The 14,985-nt window shown below is 52.6% G+C and overlaps 1 protein-coding gene across 3 annotated transcripts in view; it reads right to left on the bottom strand.

Annotated features, from left to right (window-relative positions):
• DNMT3A (DNA methyltransferase 3 alpha) overlaps nucleotides 1-14,985 on the bottom strand; it is a 101,933-nt gene that overhangs the window by 12,570 nt on the left and 74,378 nt on the right. For 2 of the 3 annotated variants that reach the window (XM_029071764.1, XM_029071765.1), the window contains 14 exons: nucleotides 13,237-13,452; nucleotides 12,692-12,850; nucleotides 12,172-12,279; nucleotides 11,628-11,784; nucleotides 11,133-11,282; nucleotides 10,963-11,007; nucleotides 10,045-10,124; nucleotides 7,425-7,537; nucleotides 6,980-7,163; nucleotides 6,519-6,603; nucleotides 5,280-5,425; nucleotides 4,217-4,307; nucleotides 3,839-3,987; nucleotides 838-923 (listed from right to left, as the gene is read on the bottom strand). In XM_029071764.1, the coding sequence (XP_028927597.1) occupies nucleotides 838-923; nucleotides 3,839-3,987; nucleotides 4,217-4,307; nucleotides 5,280-5,425; nucleotides 6,519-6,603; nucleotides 6,980-7,163; nucleotides 7,425-7,537; nucleotides 10,045-10,124; nucleotides 10,963-11,007; nucleotides 11,133-11,282; nucleotides 11,628-11,784; nucleotides 12,172-12,279; nucleotides 12,692-12,850; nucleotides 13,237-13,452 (1,769 nt within the window). Of the gene's footprint in view, nucleotides 1-822; nucleotides 924-3,838; nucleotides 3,988-4,216; nucleotides 4,308-5,279; nucleotides 5,426-6,518; nucleotides 6,604-6,979; nucleotides 7,164-7,424; nucleotides 7,538-10,044; nucleotides 10,125-10,962; nucleotides 11,008-11,132; nucleotides 11,283-11,627; nucleotides 11,785-12,171; nucleotides 12,280-12,691; nucleotides 12,851-13,236; nucleotides 13,453-14,985 lie in introns of all 3 variants that reach the window. The other variant, XM_029071763.1, reaches the window with a different exon arrangement.

Below are 14,985 nucleotides of genomic sequence, written 5' to 3'. Positions count from 1 at the left end.
CCAAACGGGATGGAAGGGACAATTGGAAGATGTTTGTTCTGTCCCTTTCATTGGTTTTAAACTGAGAGGTTGATCATTAACTGAAGCAAACTCAAAGGTTTGACAAGTTCCCTGAACGACCATAAAGGAGGCCAACCAAAAACTGAAGCTTTCCCTGCCCCACCCCCCATACTTAACGCCCCTAACCCCTGCCCCACTCAAGGGGCAGCAGAGACTCCATTTAGAAATGGCTCCCCTGTGGCCAGGCAGTGGGGCTCTGCCATTCGGTTTGTGAGGCTGCACACATCCAGGACAACTCCAGGGAAGCCAAGGTCTAGAACTGCCCCCTGGGGTTCCATATCATCTCTTGGCAGAGCCCTGCGGACTTCCCTTCCATCCCCCGCCACGAAGCTCTTGAAGGTCTAGGCCCACACAAATCAGAGGGCTGCAGGGCTGGAGGTGGGACTGAGGCAGAGATGGCAGCACAGTACAGTTTGAGGCAACAAGTCACAAAACTCGCAGGGACCTGCATGGTTTGGTGACTCTGGAAGGAGACTGCTAGTCTCAGGCTGCCATATTCTCAACTACACTGTTTAGTCAAGGTTTGTGGGAGCCTCTTACGGAGAGGGCACAAGCTCCCCGATCACTCCCAATGAAGGGAACTGAGAGCCACTTTGGCAAATCATCCTTTCCTGGGCTCCAAAGGCCACCCAGCAACTGAGCAGGGGGAAGACAGAGCGAATTAGACAAGGAAGCCCAGGTCATGCAACGCCCCCCGCCCTCGCCCCCACCCCGGCACCCATGCAAACACGCAAACTTGCCCCGAAGTCCAGGTGCTCTCACCATGCTCTCACCAACCTGTTCATACCGGGTAGGTTACCCCAGAAGTACCGGGCCCTGTGAGCTGCAGACACTTCTTTGGCATCGATCATCACAGGGTTGGACTGGGAGAGAGGAGAGAGGCAGATGAGGAGGGAGTGTAAGAGGACAAGGCGAGGCAACGCCATTGCCTCTCTGAGCCAGCAGGGGGCACTCTGGCCCTCACGAAGGAACGTGAGTCACATGACACGCGGTTGTTTTCTCTCTGCAGCCTCAAGACCCAGCTCTGTTCAAACCTCTTGCTCTGGGGTCACTGCTCTAGGGGACTAAGAAGTCTCTGGGTCAAAATGGAGGCCTGGGAGGCGGAGGCCAGTACCCTCTGTCTCTCTGAGATCTGCTGGCCAGGGGAGGTGGTGCTCCAGGCCCTGGGCGGACAGACTGGGACCCAAAACCCACCGGAGACGAGAGGAGCGCACCAGTCCACCGGCGGAACCTGAATGGCTTTGGGACAGGCCTAAAGGAAAGACCCCTTTACAGCTCCCTGGCGGGTCACCTGATACTGAACACTTCCGGCTCCCTCTGCAGGGGATACAAACATTTTTTGAGATCATCTTTTCAAATGAAAGTATCGACCCGCGCCAGATCCTGTAGACGGAGCACTGGGCAGGCAACTACCGGCCCTGACGCCAGGGTCCACTCCAGGAGCCAGAAGTGAGCGGATGGACTGACCGACCCATGACACGAGGGACTTTTCCGGCTACAGCTGTAGCCCTGGTGTGAGGGGGTTCTGACAGCCCCAGAGCCCCCACACGCTGACAGCAGGGCAAAACCGCAGACTGGCGTCCTCAACAACTCTGGGCAGCAGCCACCAAATAGAAGCCTATCTGAGCACACAATCGCATGGCCAAAACCTACAGCGGCTGGCACAAGTTCAAACACACAAATTTCCACTGACCTAGAAAAATGATAAAAGAACCAGTTGCCAATTCCCCTCTCATTTGCTCGAAAACAAGGTTGCTTCCATTTGCACCATTACCAAAGTGTTTTATTCTGCAAACAAATATGAATTTTGCCCACGTAGACTTGGCCATTGTGATTCTGTAAAGTTACGCCCCAGACCTTCAGAGAGCACCACTATTTCCACCTCTGGACAACCTAAGGCATCTATTTCAGTAGCCTGCAAGGGCTACAGCTCCCATACTACCACAACAAAAGGGTGTCGCTCAAATCCAACTCCTAGTGACACTTTCATCTGCTCAGCAGACCCCCGGGCCTATACAGAATTGCTCCCAAACCAAGGGAAGATTTTTCCTCCCCATCTCCAGCTCTCGAAAAAATGGTTCATCTTAAAATCGCCCAGCTAACCAATTAGCATAATGTTTTTCCCTCAGAATTTAAGTCTCTGAGGGCCAAACAAGGCAGCAGTCCAAGCTGCATTTTACAAAACCACAGAGGGATGTAAACTTCAGAGGAAGGGAGTCTTGTGACAGACCTCTCCTCATCCATCCTCACTTGTTTCAGTGCCCAAGGAGTGAGGGGAGAGGGAATGCCCAGATCTTCTCTGCAGCAGTAATGCCCACAACCTCCTCCGCAGGCATAAGCCTGCTCAGACCAACACCGGGGCAGTCCTCTTCCCCGCTCCACAGACGTCTCTCCCTGGGAAAGGGGCAGGTTCCCGGCTTAACCGAGGATGCACTAGAGAAACTGGAGCACCAAGGGAACTTAAGATGAGATAAGAAAGGAGCAGAAGGACAGAGAGGAGGTGCAAGGGACTGAGTGGGACTATACGTGAGTGTACGTGTCTCAAGATGCATGTGGGGTTGTGGACATGTGGCAGATTTATGTGAAGGTGAGTGGCTCTGAGTACACGAGGACGGACGTCAGTGTTTCTGAGGGTGGGTGTGTGAAGATGGGGGAAGATGAGAGAGAAGATGAGAGTAAAGAGTACAGACGGTGTTGGATTTGGGGAGCGATGACGAGGTCTGTGAAGGGCAAAGTTAAATTTTAGACTTATCATTTTATTTGTATTCATTAAAAATATCAAGACTAAAAACATGAAGAATTTGAAATCCTTCAGTAGGATTTTCTATGTAAAAACTACTTTTCCAAGCTGAAGCTTTAATCCATCAATCAATCAGTGGTATTTATTGAGCATCTACTATGTACAGAGCATTGTTCTAAGCACTTGGGAGAGTAGGTGGGTCATCTTAAATCCAAAGCTGTCTCAATTTTCAAAGCAAGAGTATCGGACTGCATCAAAGGCAATTAGGCACTTAGCTTATAGATGACAGTAAAGATGACCCCATTACAATGCAAGGTTAACTATTTCTTCAACTACAGCGGTCACAACATTAGACACCAGTCACACATCACTAAGCTGTACGAACCAAGTTCCGTATTACACGTCCTACAGTGACACCTAATACGCGTGAAAGTAAAAGCATCGGGACTGTGAGCCCCTCGTGGGACGAGTACTATGTCCAGCCCGATTTGCTCGTATCCACCCCAGCGCTTAGTACAGTGCCTGGCACATAGTACACACTTAACAAATAGCAATTATTATCATAAAATCCAAAGCCCAGCTTGGTTTGAAGCAATGTGGAAGATCCTCACCACTAAACTCCTGCCTCCTCGGCTACTCAGAAAGGCACTGAGCAGTCAGCCGTTAAGCCTAGGGTCAGCGGAAGAGGGAACACCACCAGGGCAACCACCCCTGGGCTCATGTGGCACTTTGGGAAACAGATGAGGGGCCAAACCACCCCCTCACCATGGCCATTTTAACAGCACACCTATTACTCCTCTTGGCTCTGGCCTCTGTAGAGTCGCTCATCCAAGGCCTTGGACACCTCTCTGGAAGCCTCGGGGAGGGAAGAGCAGGTCCAGATGAAAGGGTATATGGTGAAATCCAGAACGGAGAGGAAGGGGAGGGGGGTGCCCACTACAGTCCAGAAGGCCATGGCCCCAAGTCCAGCCCAGCCCCAGCCCAAGGCAGGATAAAAGCCCATTTGAGAGCTGGCCAAGCCAGGTTCACTGGCCTCACCTCTAGGAAGCGTGAGATGTCCCTCTTGTCACTGACACCCATGGCCACCACATTTTCAAAAAGCCAGAAGAAGGGGCGCTCATCCCCCTCCTTGGGTCGTGCTTCATGCAGGAGCCGATAGAACTCAAAGAAGAGCCGCCCGGTGCCCTCTGGAAGGACAGAAGAGAAAGAGAAAGAGAGAGAGAGAGTCAAGCATGGCCGGGTGAGTTGGAGGAGCTGGGCAGTGAGAAGGGCAGAGGGGCATCGAGAGGAATTGGTCTAGAAGAGATGGGTCGTGGGGATCTGGCCTGGAAAGACCAGACAAGGGGCCAAATGGAAATCCTGGATAAAAAGGGAATAGGGGTAGGGGTTGTGATTTGAGGGGAGGGCAGTACCTACCATAGAGGCCCTTGCGAGCAGGGTTGACGATAGAGAGGTCATTGCAGGGACTGCCTCCGATTACCAGGTCAAAAGGGCCCCACTCCTGTATCTGCAAGGGTGAGAGGTAGAGTAATGAACCCCAAGTCCAGTGATCTGGAAGGAGGAGGATCACCCCACACAGGAAAAGGGGATGGAGCCACCCCCCAGGAAAGAACCAAAGGGACTGCGAGACCCTTTGGAGTCCGAGTCCAAGATGGGCTGCACCTACGATTAGATACTTCTGCCCAGGGACTGGTCAATGGTCCTTGGACTGACTGGTCTTAGAAGAGGCCACGGGGCAGGGAAGGACTGAGTTGCTGATATTGAAGGGGCAAAACCAACCTCATGTTCTAGGCCACCCTCACGAGGCACAATCCCGATTCCATCCCCCCTTCTCCCATTGCATCAAGTGAAGCTGGGACAGGGACCCAATAAGGAACAGAGCAATGGCCGCTTAGTCTCAGACAGACTGGCAGCAGACACAAGCACTCTCAGTGTCTCAAACCAGGATCCTGAATCACCCCAACCAACAAGCTGTCCTCAACATTCCCAGGGCTAAACACTTTCAGGGAAAATAGCAGGGCTGGGAACAAGGAAGGCCTCCTGCGGCTGCAGATTGCTGATAAGTGGAAGGGTAAAGGCCAGCACTTACACACAATCACTCAGACCCTTTAAAAACGGAAGGATTTTTTTGGTTTGGTTTTTTTTTTTATTCCAAGATGTTAGAAGCCTCCCAGAATGGTCCAGCACCTACCTAGGCCAGAGCTGCCCCTGGCAGGACATAGGCCTGCCCTGAGTACCCACTCTTTCCCATCAGAACAAGGGCCCTCCCCTGGGTTAAGGAGCAGTTGGCATTTCAACCTCCAGTTCTAGGAGAGAAAACGCCAGATAAGCCCACTCGGCTCTCTCCGGGTGCATTCTACGAGACTTTGAAGGAGGGTGGGAACGGAGGGTGGGAACCGAGGGCAGGAATACAGAAGGGAAAGAAGGGGAACGGGAGCCAAGCAGAACCAGGTACTGAGGCCACCGAGCGCTGACGTACGTGCTTCTGCGTGACGTTGCGGACGTCGCCCACATACATGATCTTGCCCTGGTGCCGCACCATGCCCACTGTGATGGAGTCCTCGCACACTTCTGAGGCAATGTAACGGTCCACCTGGATCCCCAAGTCCTTCAGCACCAGAAGCCCTGCAGTCACCCAACAAGAGAGGCGTCACTCTGAATCCCGGCCACTCCTCCCCTGCCCGGCTGTGGGCCGGTCAGCAGCTAGGGCCAACAGTAGCCCCTGCTCTCTTAGCTCCAGGAGACCTGAGCCCAGGGTTGCCCACGGTCTCTGGCACCCACACCCACCTCGGGTCCTCAGCAGCAACCCAAAAGCCGGGACTACATCTGGAATTGGGGCATGGGGGGACGTTGGTCTGGCTCAACCTTAGGCCCTGAGTTTGGCCTGGTTGGTCTGCAAAAGGAGTACTAACAATTGGACTAGGGATTAGCCAACCTCAAATCCCATCCACCCGAAGGTACTGAAGATCCATTGAATGCCTATGACTCTTTGGCGAGCTGGCATCCAGGAGCACCAGGGTGGACAGGGCACTAACTAGTTAGTCCTCTCCTAGTAAGCCAAAAGCCACCCTTCTATCGGCAGTCAAAACTAAAAGCACCCGCCTCTTCTGAGCTGCAGAAAGCCCAGAACCTACTAACTCCCTTCTCAGCCCCCATTAGAGACCAAGAACCATCCCAATCTGAACAGGATGGGTTATAGGGGCCCAGCTCCACTGCAGGGAACAATCCATATGGTATGGCTAGCTCTTGCTCCTGCTCCGAAAACAATGGACAATTCCCACAGCTCTGGCAGCCTTGCTGGAGGGAAAGGCTTCAAGAGAGTCACGCCTGCAATCTCTTCCCTATTCCTGCAGCTCTATGGAATGTTGGCCAACCACTGAGCACTAGTTAAAGTGGGGAAAACTAAGGCGTGGGGGAGAAATATCTGTCTGGGTCCACAGAGCTTGCTGAAAGTGGGATCTGACACAATTCAGAAGACCTGACTTCAGGTCCGGGTCTCTGCCTTTCAGACCCTGATCTCTTGCCTCTTAGAAGCTGAAAACTAGGATCCTGCCCGCCAAGGGGGCTCCTTACATAGTTTCCTAGCAGCCCTAGCTCTTCCCTTCTTTCCTGGGAATGACCATCCCTTTCTCGAGCCTTGGAAATTAAAGCTTTTTCGTGACTGAGGATAAGAGTAATACAGAGACTGTGGCTTTAAGGGGTTCCAGTCCACACCCACCTGTAGCAATTCCATCAAAGAGAGACAACACTCGGATAGGCTTCCTCTTCTCAGCCGGGACTGGAGGGTAAACCTTTGGTGGGTCCTAGATACACGAGTACAAAAATTTGAGTAGGAAGACCTTCGGATCTAGGAAGAGAGGGTGCCCTTTTGGGGGAACTTTACCTTATGCTAGACTGTAAACTCTATGAGAGGTGGGACCGTGCCTACCATGTATCTACTGTACTGTACTCTCTCCCAAGCACTGAGCATACTATTCTACACAAGACCTACATAAATACCACTGACTGATTGACTACAACCAGGGTCCGCTCGCCACAGCCAATCTTAGGGCTGGCTCCTCCACCGATCCCAGCATGCCCATGCACGGACCCCCCTCTTCAGCCGGACTGTGTCTAGCTCTGGCTGCCCCCTCTATCGTTACCGGACGCGGAAGGAGAGGTGGCTTCACAGGCACTTACAAATTCTTGGTCGTGGTTGTTGGCGAAGAACATCTGGAGGCGGGAGGGCCAGTCATCCCGCCGCCGCAGTAGCCCATAGGTCCCCTTGTGCCCACACATGTAGCAGTTCCAGGGATCCTCCTTGATAGCGGCCTGGGCGGCACCCGGCCCCACCAGGAGATCCACGCATTCCACACAGAAGCACCTGGGAGCCAGGGGTGGGAGGGGGGCCTTCAGCTCCGCTGGCCATGAGCCCTGGCTCAGGGAGGTTGGAATGGGATGGACGAGTGGTCACGGAGGGAAGATCAGAGGGGGCTGTGGTTGCAATGCAGAAGCCAGAGAGAGGGCTCGGGGTGGAGAGCCAAATTCGTGGGTCTGGCCAGGGGCTGGTGTGCCGGTGTGCCTGGCGGGCGGCAGGTCTGTCTGTGCCCCGGGATCCATGCCGGGGCTGGGGTGTTGTGCTCACCTGCAGCAGTTGTTGTTGCCGCACATAAGGACCTCTCGCCCGCCACAACAAATGGTGCAGTAGGACTGGTAGCCGTCATCATCGTACTGATACGCACACTCCAGAAAGCAGTTCTGTGGAAGGAGGGCAGGAAGACAGCACTCATGGACGCCAGCATCAGAACTCAGTCCCCCCCCCCCCCCCCGCCAGGAGTCAGCGCAGAGCCATGCCCAGAACCCACGCCCAGACTCCCAGCCCGGCCCAGCCCAGCCCAGTCCAAGCTCCTCTACTAGGTCTGCATTCTTCCACTGGCAGCTGGGGAACCTCACCTATGGCGAAAGTCCAGGCCAACAAGAAGGAGGTTGGTTCTCTGTCCCATTCCGACAGTACTTTCTCATGGTGTAACTATTCCCCTCTGGAGGAGAGGAACAGTAGCCCCAAAGCCTCTGCTCTTCAATCCTTTCCCACCCACACCGTTCCTGATTACCCTGACCTCACTTCTGCTTCCTTCACCCTATTGGTCTTCTTGAGGTCCCTGGTCACCCAACTGCTCCAACACCGTGAACCACTCCTGGAAACCCTATATAACCCTGGTTCCACTAACACTGTCCTCTCCTGGTTCTCCTGGCTGTGCCTTTTCAGTGTCTTTCCCCAGCTCCTCTGCCTCCCACTCCTTCACTCTGGGGTGCCTCACGGCTCAGTTCTGGATTCTTTTCTATTCTCCACCTACATCCACTCCCATGGAAAACTCATTCACTCCCACGGCTTCAACTACCATCTCTATGTGGATGACTCCCAAATCTACCTCTCCAGCCCTGATCTCTCTCTCTCTCTCTGTCTCTTTCTCTCCAGTCACGCATTTCCTCCTGCATTTAGGACATCTCTAATTGGATGTCCCACTGACACCTCAAACCTAATATATCCAAAAGAGATTTCCATATCTTCCCACCCAAATTTACCGTCTTTCCCATTATTGTAGACAAAACCACTATTCTCCCTGTCTCACAAGCCCTTAATCTTGGTATTATCCTTCACTTGGCTCTCTCGTTCAATGAACTTTTTTTTCTTTAACGGTATTTGTCAAGCACTTCCTGGGGTAGGTACAAGGTTAGACACAGTCCATGTCCTACATGAGGCTCAGTCGTGATCCCCACTGTACAGATGAAGTAACTGAGGCATAAAAGTTAAGTGACTTGTTATGGTCACACAACAGCTAAGTGATGGAGTGGGATTAGAATCCAGGTCCTCTGACTCCCAGGCCTGTGCTCTTTCCACATGGCCACGCTGCTTCCCCTATTCAATGTCACACCATACACTATCAGATCTAACACCACAATATTGCTAAAATTCACCCTTCCCTGTCCATCCAAGCTGCTACTGTGCTGCTCTAAGCACTTTTAATAGCTCACCTTGACTACCGCATCAGCTAACTTGCTGACCTCCCTGCCTCCTGTCTCTCTCCATTCCAGTTTACACTTCATTCTGCTGCCCAGATCATTTTTCTAAAAAAACTGCTCAGGCCACATCTTCCCACTCCTCAAAATCCTTCTGTGGTTGCCCATCCATCTTCGCATCCAACAGAAACTCCTTACCACCCACCTTAGCTCTCGCCCTCCTACAATACAGCCTGCTCACTCGCCCCTTAACGACCTACTCTCCATGCCTCAATCTCATCCAGCCCTTTCCCACATCTTCCCTCTGGCCTGGAACTCCCTTACCCTTCATATCTGACAGAGCACCTTCTCCCCATCTTCAAAGCTTTACTAAAATCACACCTCCTCCAAAGAAAAAAACTCTTCCTCAATTAAGTCAGCACTTCCTTGTGACAGCCCTCCCTTCTGTGCGGCCTACGCACTTGAGTCTTTTCAATCAATGGTACTTAATGAGTGCCTACTGTGTGCAGAGCACTGTACTAAGCGCTGGGGAGAGTACAAGAGTTGGTAGACATGTTCCCCTGCCCACGAGGTTAGTCTAGAGAACCCCTTGCACATTTTGATTTTCTCCCCCTCCCTCAGCCACACAGTATTTATGAACATATCCATCTGTCTCCCCTTTAATATCTGTCTCCCCTTCTGGTCTGTAAGCTCCTTCTGGGTAAAGATTGTCTATAGCTACTCTATTCTACTGTATTTTCCCAAGTGCTTAGTACAGTGCTCTGCACATGGTAAATGCTCAACAAGTTCCACTGGTTAATACCTGACTGATTATGTCACAGAAATGCAGAGACCCTGACTGCTCCAGGACTGTGCAATGCCCAACTCCTGGAATCTGATGCAACTACCAGCTTCATAGGATCCTAGGAGAGGGTCCAGCCAGTGTTACCTAGTCTCCATTACCTGCCCCTCCCTCTCATTCTCTCTCTGCAACTCCCAGGAGTCCCAGCCTCTGGCGTCCCTGATCAGTCAGAACCTGGAGCAGGCCAGTGGGGGGAGCAGGATTCCACAAGGGGCAAAAATAAGAAGGTTCCAAAGCAGAAAAAGGACGGAAACCGCAGAGGAGGAGTCTAGAAAGGAAAATCTCCATTACTCTCATGACTTCAGCCTGCCAATCCCGAGTATCTCCTCAAAACTCTCCCCCAACGGAGTAGGAGAGCTACAGTTTCATGCCTGGCGGGATGCCCACCAGACAGAGCACCACCAACCTTGCAGTTTTGGCACATTCCTCCGATGAAGAGGGGGTGTTCCAGGGTGACGTTGAGGCTCCCACAGGAGATGCATATGTCTGGGGGGGGAAACAGGAAGGTGGCATGAGCAATACAGCAGGGTGTCTCAAGCAGACAAACAGATGGAGAGTCAGACAGCAGTGTTTACTGGAAATCAACTCTACTAGATTTTGTTGGGCATCACATGGGATGTAAAAGACAATCCCTGCCTTCAGGGAGCTTTCGATCTAGTCATGGGAAGAGCGCACAAACATAAACAAAGCTCTACAAAACACAGATATCGGAAACATAAGAACAAGGAAATCTACACGTGTTGAGGTGGTACTAGAATGACAAGCATGGCGCAGTTACTCTGGGAAGGCTTCATAGAGGAAGTGAATTTGGAGGGAATTTGAAAGAGAGAACAGATATAATTTGGTGACAGGACAGGTGCAATGTTACAGAGAACAGACAAGGATAATGATAATTGCAGCATTTGCTAGCATTTACTTTGTGCAAAGCATGGTAGTAGATACAAGATGATCAGGTTGGACCCATTCCCTGTTCCATGTGGGGCTGCTCCCACCCTAAGTGATCTCTCCAAGTCTCCGCCCCAGATTTTAAACCCAGACTGTGACAGTTGGAGGGCCGGGGGCAAAGGGATTAGGTGGCAGGTTAAGGAAAGTGGGGGAGAGAACAGGTTGTATGGGTCTGCACCTCAGCTTTCCACAGCCTTTATATGGAAATTTCTGATATCCCTCATGAAGGGGGCTAGAGGGGTTCCCCACCTCACTTGGCATCCAGCAAGGCTAAGCCACCCGACATGGGCTTCTGGGGAAGGAGAAGAGCGTCTGCAGTGCAGTCACTCACCTGCCTTTGCCCCCACCCAAACTGCCCCGGCCCCCAAACCTCACTCACCTTCAATGTTTCTGCATTTCTGTCGTACCTCGTACACCAGTCGTTCTGCAGAGATGAGGACAAGTCAGGAGGAGGGAAGGACGGAGGCACTTCAGGCCTCCCACCGTCTCCCACTTTGCCCCTCCAACTCCCACCGGCCTGGGTCAGGCAGTCCCCGGCAGACGAGTTACCTCGTGTGCGTTCGTCAATGATCTCCTTGACCTTGGGCTTCTCAGCTGTGCTTTTGCGGGGCTTTTTGGCGGGTGGAGGTGGGGCGTAGGCAGCGGCTTCAGGTTCTACCCACATCTCTGTGTAAACTTCTTTGTAGGGGTTTCGCTCCTCTGGGCAGCAAGACACACAAGACAAGAGTGGTTAGGGACCATACAGTCTGTGGAGGTCTCCCTCCGACCCTTCCCAACACAGGAATTTGAACAGAACAGTCAGGAGAATGCTGCGATCCCCTGGTGATCTCAGCAGGGTAAGGGCAGGTAGTGAATGAACCCCAGGATCCCAGGAAGGTAGGTAGCTTCTCGGCCCCTGGCCCTGCTCTCATTTCAGTCAAATGAGCAACAGGGACAACTGCCCTGGATTCTGAGTTTGGAAGCCTCTGCCAGGCCCTCACTTCACCTCCTCCCCCTTGAGGTCACCTTCCAAAAAGCTGGGGTGGCCTGGGTCCTTGGTTTTACCTTCCGGTGGTTCCAGGCCCTTGGGGCCCGAGGGTTGGAAGCCACCCAGGGCCCACTCGATCATCTGCTTGTTCTGTACTTCCACCGCCTTGGCTGTGTCACTCTCGTCATTTTCAGGGCAGGTTGGGAACAGCTTTCCTGCCCGGCTGCTTGCCACCTGTGGAGAAGTATGTTACAGAGAGACATTCCAGCCAGGTTGGAATATGGGACTGCATAACCAGAGGACCGCAATAGTAATAGGGAGAGGGGAGAGGGATGGGGGTGGGGGTAGGTGGACGGGGAACAAACAACGACTGCACTGCAGTAAGATTACAGGGAGTGAGACAGGGATGCCCTAGGCCAGGTCCTGGGGAAGATGTCTAGGGAGAAAGCAAAAGGGAAGGGAAAAAGGGGTCAAAACTAGACCCTGGAAGATGCCAGAAGATTCCTGGCCCGAGCCAATAAATGTCCTGTAACTCCACCCCTACTTCTCTGCAACACTAGTCAAAAAGCCTCTCAGAGGCCCATGTCTCCCAGCTGACACACTCCAGTCTGGTGTCCTCACCTGAAGGACCTCATAGATGGCTTTCCTGTACATGGGCTGCTTGTTGTATGTGGCCTGGTGGAAGGCACTGCAGAACGAACTCAGAGGCATCAGCTTCTCCACGCACACCTGCCAAGAAGCCCAAGTCACTGAGGGGGAAGGGTCTGCAGAAGGGCTAGGGATCTGTTAGGAGACCCTGAAAAACTGCACCCGGAATGTCACCGAGCCTGAGGCTTCAGAAGGGCCAGGCCTAGATCAGGTAGGAAAAACTTCCACCCCTGAAATCCAGGGCCACCCCATGGAACCCATCACACCCAGGTCCCCTCGCCTGTCCCGACACCAACACCCAGGATCAACGGTAATTACTGAGCGCTTACTATGTGCAGAGCACTGTACTAGGCACTTGGGAGACTAAAATACAGCAGGGCTGGTAGACACGTTTCCTGCCCACAACGAGCTTACGGTCTTGATGGGGAGATGGACATACATTACGCATATGTACGTAAGGACAGCGGGATGCCACCAAATCCCCACAACTCACCACTGAGAACTTCCCATCTCCGAACCACATAACCCAGCGGGTGCCTTCGGCCGCTCGACTCCGGCCAGTCATCCACCAGGATACGATGCGGCCCGGCCACCAGGAGAAGCCTCGCAGTTTCCCCCACACCAGCTCACCGATGCCAAAGCCCCGGCCATCCTGGAACCCCAGGAAGGAGAAAGAAGTCATTACAGTCCAGCCCCTACTTGCATCCTCCCCAACAACCGTCGTCTCCCACTGCACCCCACTTGGAAACATTTTCTGTGCCGGACTAGGGAGTCATGAACGTGGTCATCTGGGAGAAGGCGAGAAGTGGGGAGACCTGCCTGTGCTGGAAACACAGCCCACTTGGGGAATGGGGAATTGTTGAGCTGCAAACAACTGCAGGAAACTCACAGCGCAGGAGCCCAGTAATCTGGACCAAAGAAGGGTTAGTGTACAATCAATCAATGGCAGTTATTGAGCGATTGCTATGTGCAGAGAACTGTACTAAGCCCTTGGGACAGTACAACACAACAGACTTAGCACAAAGACACTGGGCTCACCTCATACTCAGGCTCATCGTCGGCTGCCTTGGTGGCATTTTTGTCGCCGGCGTCAACCACCACGGGCTCAGGGGTGGTGGCCACCGTGGGCGAAGCAGGGTCAGTGGGCTGCTGTACGGTGGGTGGGCTAGCCTCCTCTTCCTTTTGTGGCTCCCCCGCTCCTGGGCTTTCTTCTACCACATTCATCACCGCGATCACCTTGGCTTTCTTCTCAGCCTGGCCAATTAAGAAAGGAGAGACGTACTACCACTCTACTTCTAGTGGGACCCACCTGACGTATCTTGCACCTGCCCCTTCCAAGAGTTTAGTCACTGTGTTCCCTGAATCCAGAGCAGTCTGAGAGTTGCAAGTTGCTGTCGGCTTGGACGCTGCTTGGAGGAGAGTAGCAGGGAGGGAAACAGAGAGAGATCCTACATCTTCCCCATTTGTTTGTCACAATGCTGCCCAAGTAGTTATCCAAAGAGATGGATTACTCAAGTGACACTTTTCTCCTCTGCTGAATTCCAACCCTTCTACCTACTCTCAACCAGGGGTTGTGATCCCAGGGTGGTCTCACGGAGGCTGCCAAAGTTCAGTGCTCCACTTGATGATGGTGGTAGTGGTGATGGCAGTGAATGGATGAGATGGTAGATAAATGGGTTTCGTTGGCCTCCTTTGCTGTCTGGGTCCTCTCGCTCCACCCTTTTCTTCGTATACTGGGCTGCCAGCTTTCTTCACTTCCTCTTTTGCCTCAGCAATTGCTTTGCCTTCTCCATCCAATTCAGCTACTGTTCCCATCAGGCTGACCAACCACCACTTCCATTTCCGAGGGCCACTCCCACAGGCCTTTTCTCCAAAAATCTCCTTCCAACACCTGCTTCATTCTTACATCTGAACTCAGTCTCCACAGGAATGCCCATCCTGTCCCGATTCTCCTAACTCTCTGGTTTCTCCATGGGTGACCTTTCCCACACTGACACTGGTTTCTGCTACTCTACGCTGACGACTCTCAACCCTAACCTCCTAGCCCCATGCGATCCACTCCTGCATTTCTTATCAAGACAACTGCACCTGGTCTCTTCTCCATCTCAAGATCAAGTGGTCAGGACAGAATGCCTCCCCTTTCCCTTGAAAACCTCCTCCCTCCCGGTTCCCAAACGCTGTCCGATGCGCCACCAATCATCCTTCCTACCTGAAGCTCGCAGTCTGAGGAGTGATTTTTAGCTTCTGTCCTCTACCCCAACAAACGATGTAAAACCTAGCAATTTCCTTCTGCAGCCTCGGGTCTACTCTTTTCTGTCCATACTCTTTGGACAATCCCTAATGTAGACTGTTCAATCCCTCCATGGGCAGCTTCAGCTTTCCTCACAAGTCTTCCCAACAATTAAAGTGTGGCCACCAAATCACTTTCCTTGATCCTGTGACTATAAAAATTCCTCCTTAAAACTAGGAAGGCCAGTTTTTTAGCTACGAGTTCCAAGCGCCATCCTATTTATCTTCTGCTTTGCCTGCCTACCTCCACCCTTGCAGCTAGGTTACTCACTCATCAACTCCTATGACTACTCCTCCATGACATACTCCCTCATGATCCATCACCTCCAAGTCTTGGTACACTTCACCGCCAACTCAAATGCCTCTTTCTTCCCATCTCTCGAATAGAGTTCTGCCTTCGTGCATCTCCTCCATGAAATCTTTCCTGGCTAGAGGGAACAAAGCGTAGGCTTACCCCTTGCCCAACATAGCCAGAAGCAGACTTCACTCCCCAAACTC

This window comes from Ornithorhynchus anatinus, chromosome 9 (genome assembly GCF_004115215.2).
Source record: "Ornithorhynchus anatinus isolate Pmale09 chromosome 9, mOrnAna1.pri.v4, whole genome shotgun sequence".
NCBI lineage: Eukaryota > Metazoa > Chordata > Mammalia > Monotremata > Ornithorhynchidae > Ornithorhynchus > Ornithorhynchus anatinus.
The sequence above is the reverse complement of the archived record's forward strand: the minus strand, read 5'-3'. Positions and strand labels throughout refer to the sequence as shown.